Source organism: Triticum aestivum, chromosome 3D, assembly GCF_018294505.1.
Source record: "Triticum aestivum cultivar Chinese Spring chromosome 3D, IWGSC CS RefSeq v2.1, whole genome shotgun sequence".
Lineage (NCBI taxonomy): Eukaryota > Viridiplantae > Streptophyta > Magnoliopsida > Poales > Poaceae > Triticum > Triticum aestivum.
The window spans coordinates 600,347,540-600,352,947 of NC_057802.1; the positions used below are offsets into that span (position 1 = coordinate 600,347,540).

The following is a 5,408-nucleotide window of genomic DNA, read 5'->3' on the forward strand; positions in this document are numbered from 1 at the left end:
ACGCCGCCGGCTTGCGCCCGGAGGCCGACGGCGGTGGCGGGGGCTCTTCCTCCCTCCCGCATCTCAGGGGTGGCGGGGCCCCAACATTCGTGGAGGTGCGGCCGATCTAGAAGCAACGGCATTGGCTTCGCGGCGGCGGCGGTCAGCCCTGCCTCGAGCCATGGGCGGCAGCTGCGGCGGCTGGCCTGGATCGGGCGGCAGCGCGATGCGGTCTTCGGCGACATGTCATCTGGTTTTAGATCGGCGGCGGCGTAGAGGGCCTGGTGGACTGCTTGGCGGCACCCATGGCAGATCTGTTCAGGCCGGTGTAGCCAGTGATGGTGGTCATCTTCTTCGTCGGCGGTGTCCGGCCAGAAGCTTGGTGATCGGATCTTGAGATCCATCATCTAGTCCCGGCTGCGAGTTGGGGATACATGGTTGCCGGTGAAAACCGAGCCGACGACAGGCGATGGCGGCGTTCTACGCCGTTACCTCTGATGAAGGCATCGTCATGTAACTACTGTCGACCAACTCGTGCTGCTCCGGGGGAAACCCTAGGATCTGGTGTTCCAGATCGAACGATGGCGGCACTGCGGTGTCGTTTCTCTCTTGGGAGCATCGTTTGTGGAGCAACGCTGGAAGTCACAGGCAGGAGGTGGAGCGGCTTCGTCTTGCACGGAGCTTCGGTGGAGATGTCAAGTCATGCCTGACCGACAGGTGCTACGCTTTGTCATGCCTGGTCGGCAGGTGCTACGCACGACAGATCTTCCAAGGACTTCAAGCTGTGTCGGCTGGTGCTACTTGGCAGCATGGCGCTGAGGTGTATCAGTGGTGACCGCGACATGCTCAGCTGTTTGCCCGCAGGGAGGTGGTGCCGTTGGGTGCCATGGTGGCGTCGACGATAGCTAGACCGAGCAAGGTTGATGCATCAGTACAGTTCTGAAGATGGAGCGGTGGTAGTTGGCGGCGGCGGCCTCTGAGAGCACGCCGGACCAGTGTTGCCCCAGACCCGGCAAGTGGCTAGGTTGGGGTCTCGGGTCTTAGATGTTAGGCTTTGCTGCGATGTATGTTTGGTATTATGCACAGGCTATCTGCGCCCCTTCATCAACTGGATAGGTGTAGCGAGAGTTTGTTGCTTAGACGGCGGCTTTAGTCTTACTGTTGTATGAGTTTGTAAGGTCTTGTGAGAATAATTAATAAAGTGGTCGTATGCATCGCCCAGATGCAGAGGCCGGGGGTCATCCTCCTTTTCTAAAAAAACATACATGTGGCATGTGCTGCTAGCAACAAGGCCTTCTTTTTTAAACACAGTATAGACGCAAAGCGCTTATATACACGCGCATATACTCATCTCTATGAACGCACACACGCACATCCTACCCTATCAACGGGAACGTCTCCTTCCACTGTTTGTGCATCGCCAGAAATCTTGAAATAAATGCAAGCACCAGGATTTGAACCCTAGTGGGCTGGGGATACCACAGTCACTCTAATCATCCAACCACAGGTTGGTTCGCAACAAGGCCTTCTTAGTGCTATAACATATGGAGAATTTTTTATTTTTTGCGAAACTGTGTTAAGTTGAGAAGTTGGACAGATTTTGCCTCCCAATACTAGGAGCATTGGTTTTTTTTTTGCGAATAGGAGCATTGGGGGTTGACCCATAGGAACAGTGTGTTGAAATCACTGGACCTTTTCTTTTGTAGAGTTATTCTTCTTCTGCGCCGAATTGTTGCAAAGATTCGTTGGAGTAGGCGAAGGAGAGTGGAGCAACGATGGAACATCGGCGGCGCAAGAAAACCACAAGGTAGGAAACTAGAATAGCAGAAGAGATTCACCGGAGTAGGGATGACACTGGAGGAAAGCAATGATGCAATGACCTCGCAGTTGGTGATTGACCTAATGGAGTGATAGGGTTGAAAGAAGAAAGAAAGGCCTTGTAACGTAATAATCCACGTGAAAATAAAAAGTCATTTATTGTTGACTTTTTGTGAACATTTATTGGTGACTTTTTTTGCGAACATTTATTGTTGACTTAACCATCACTTTCTTGTTTCATGGCAATGCAACAAACCATTTGTAGATGGGAACTTGGATTTTTATTACTAATAAAAGTAAGTTTGTGCATGTGGTAGTCATGCTCATCCAACCCACCTCCTCCCATCCACAGCCGCCACACATCATTTCACCTCACCCCGTTTGACGGCCTCTCACAATGACATGCCCCACACCTAAGAACTGCCCAAACAAACTAAAATTTTGTTTCATGTGTCTATTCTATGAAGTAGATAGTACAAATCAAGTATCCAAAACAAATTAATCATAGAATTCTCTATCTTCCTTTTGTTTTTTTTTTCTTGTGCTAGAAGGACTCTAGCCTAGATCATGTCCCACTTGACACGGTCATTGGGCTTGTTGTATCCAATGCCGTGTCATAAATATGCTTTCATATTATTTTCTATTAGGTATCAAAACAAAAAATTTATTGACCGATACACTATTTTTATTGATGTTATCTACTTTTAAATTAAATTGAGAATTTAGTTGGACGACAAGTAGATCGGTTAGAACATTTCAGCTCTGAAGTACTTCATCGTCTTGTGCAGGGGAGGCGAATGAGGCGGGGTAAAAGTAGGACGGTTGCAACTGTTGGCGAAGGAGAGATGCGTATGTTTGTATGTGCCCCTCTTAATTATGACACCAAAGAGAGGCGGCAAATACGCTACCATACATACCCGACAATGATGAAAAATGCATCCGATATTCACCGTTGTTAGGGAAGGGGCGACAAATACGCACATGACCACACAACCACGTACAGACTATTGAAAGAGCCAAGGAAAGGATGAGTCTAGGAATATATACAGACTACGAAAAAAAAGCAGAGTGTACACAATGATCTATTCCCTCAGTACATTAATATAAAATGTTTTAGACCACTAAAGTAATGATTCAAAACGTCTTATATTAGTTTGCAGAGCAAGTAAAAAGCAAGTGAAAGAGTGTGATGTTTCTTGAATTTAAAACCAAACAAAAGTTGCACATGGCATACGTATATGGTTTGGTCGTTCCATTCCATTTATAGCAACGCACGATTTCTCTGCCGGTGAGAATAACTGGCATATACTGGCCCATGTTGATTTTGCATGTCATCTGAAAGTGTAGGAAAGTTCAGACAATCTTCAAACCTAAGTTCTGAGTTTCTTAACACTAAAAAGTGCTAAAACTGTAGCAGCACAAATGTACAGAATCAGTAACAACAAAATCTGGGACCACATAAATTTCAAGAAAAAGGGTTTTCTTTTGGCAGCTGTTGAAGATGCTGTGCTAAAACTGTAGCAGCACATATGTACCGAACAGTAACCACACATATCATGCCGGATGTGCAGGCAGAATCAGTAATAACCACTACTCCGTCCGTTCGAAATTACTTATCGCAGAAATGAATATGTCTAGCCGTATTTTAGTTCTAGATACATTCATTTTCACGACAAATAATTCCGAACGGAGGGAGTACAAAATATGCAGGCAGGCTTCAACAAAGGGAATGCAGGCTGTCTGGTTATTTCAGACTAAAAACCATGGACTTCATCAGATTAAAGAAACAGAACACTGATTGCACATTACAAAATAATACGTAGCTTATTGCTATGCCTACTGGTCGACCATTCATCATCGTACTACTCCAGCCCATCGTCGTCCTCCCTACAGCTTCCTTGGGTTGGCAGACTTCCGTTTCTTGTAGCTCTGATCTGTTATCACCGTCTTGACTGCGACGTTGTCGGAGGAGCCGGACGACGGACGAGAAGGCGGGATGGTGGCGGCCGGACAAGGAGGAGGGGTGGCGGCGACAGGAGATGTAGCGGCCGGCGACACTCCTAGTCCTAGAGGAGGAGCAGGGAGAGCCAGAAGCTTCTCGATGTGGATGCTGAGTGGGACACTGTCGCCGGAGAGAAAGTCTTTCGGCACCGGCAAGCACTTGACCTCGGTGGGCAGGCCGCCGGACAGGGAACTGCTGCACACCAGAGGCGACTCCAGGGTCAGCCTGCAGCCGTCGCTCTCCACGGCGAGCTTGCACGCGAACTGCGGCGCGCTCGGCGCCGTGCCGTCCGCCCTGACGCACACCAGCGACACGGCCGTGGTGGCGCCGCGCTCGCCGAGGGAGACGAGGAAGAGGTTGCGGTGCCGGTCGGCGCCCGCGGCGGCGGCCACCGCCTTGTCCTCCTCGCCGACGAGGATGTGCCAGCGGCGCGAGAGCGGCAGGCTGAGGTTCCACGGCTGGCCGTAGCGGACGACGATGATGGGGCGCGAGTGGTCGGGGCCGGAGATGTGGTCGAGCAGATCCTGGCGGGAGCCGACGAAGCCGCATCCCCCGATGCCGGCCGCCCCGGCGCGGTCCGGGCAGCAGCAGGGCGCGTGCTGGCACGCGCGCCGGTGGTCGGCGGCCTCGTGGTACACCACGCCCCCGGCGTCGCAGCCGTAGCGCTCGTAGCCGCAGGGCACCGTGGCGGCGGCCGCGAAGATGTCGGCGAGGGCGGAGTGGACGGCGGCGCGGCCGCCGCAGGCCTCGCCGTGGACGCCGCGGCAGGAGGAGCAGACGAGGTGCTCGGCGTCGCACTGCCGCCAAGATTCACACCAGATGTGACCCCCTCACGCCATGCCGGATTCACGAAAACGAAAAACCGAATCTTGGAGAAGAGGGGCGGCCGGCAGATCTCACCTTGAATATCGGGGGCTTGAGGGGGAGGCGGCAGTTATGGCAGTCGAGCAGGTCCGCCCGCAGGCCCACGGTCTTGCCGCCGGCGACGATCTGCGGCTCCGCCATCGGGATGGCTTCCATCGGCACCACGGCCAGGATCCCATCTCCGCCGCCGCCGCCGAGGCCCATCTCTCCTCTCCCACCAAGATTCAGTCAGGGGAGCAGTTGGGCAGCACTCAGGTGGGACTGGGACTGGAACCGGACGCACACTTGTGACTAGTGGTGGGTGCAGAGGACAAGGACACTGGACACTCAGCTGGTATGCGTATGCCAATGTCACTGCCACGCCACCGCGTTAAACTACGATATGTCACATTAATGCCCTCTAGTCCAACATTAAAGAACTCTATTGAACACCATGACCCAAAATATTTCAACTGGGGAACCGTGACAGTGTTTTTAATTATATATTTACTGGTCGAATGGCCTTGTGTTTTTGCTTGGTGATGCAAGTGGGCATGTGAATCTTCTTTTTAATCATTACTTTTCAGTGAGTTTGGCTTTTTACTGTTGGGGCTCTCACAACGCTCCACTATAACACGTCTTTTTTCCTACTGCTCCACTGTAAATTACTCCCTCGTCTGAAAATACTTATCAAAAAAGATAAAGATGTATGTATCTAGAACTAAAATACGTCTAGATATATCCATTTCTCCCACAAGTATTTTCG

At 51.3% G+C, this 5,408-nt stretch overlaps 1 protein-coding gene across 1 annotated transcript; it reads right to left on the reverse strand.

Annotated features, from left to right (window-relative positions):
- Window positions 1-3,428: 3,428 nt before the first annotated feature.
- Window positions 3,429-4,983, reverse strand: LOC123075807 (putative E3 ubiquitin-protein ligase SINA-like 6). Its single transcript, XM_044498326.1, has 2 exons — window positions 4,700-4,983; window positions 3,429-4,596 (listed from the first exon to the last, which is right to left on the reverse strand). Exons 1-2 carry the CDS (start codon window positions 4,865-4,867, stop codon window positions 3,685-3,687), a joined length of 1,080 nt encoding a protein of 359 aa, XP_044354261.1. The 5' UTR covers window positions 4,868-4,983; the 3' UTR covers window positions 3,429-3,684.
- Between the last annotated feature and the right edge of the window lie 425 nt (window positions 4,984-5,408).

What these genes read in the sequence shown, in the direction of transcription:
- LOC123075807 (XM_044498326.1), bottom strand. Translation starts at nt 4,867, where the DNA reads ATGGGCCTCGGCGGCGGCGGCGGAGATGGGATCCTGGCCGTGGTGCCG. An exon ending in TCAAGCCCCCGATATTCAAG is followed by an intron (nt 4,597 to 4,699) that starts GTGAGATCTGCC and finishes TCTTGGCGGCAG; the next exon opens with TGCGACGCCGAGCACCTCGT.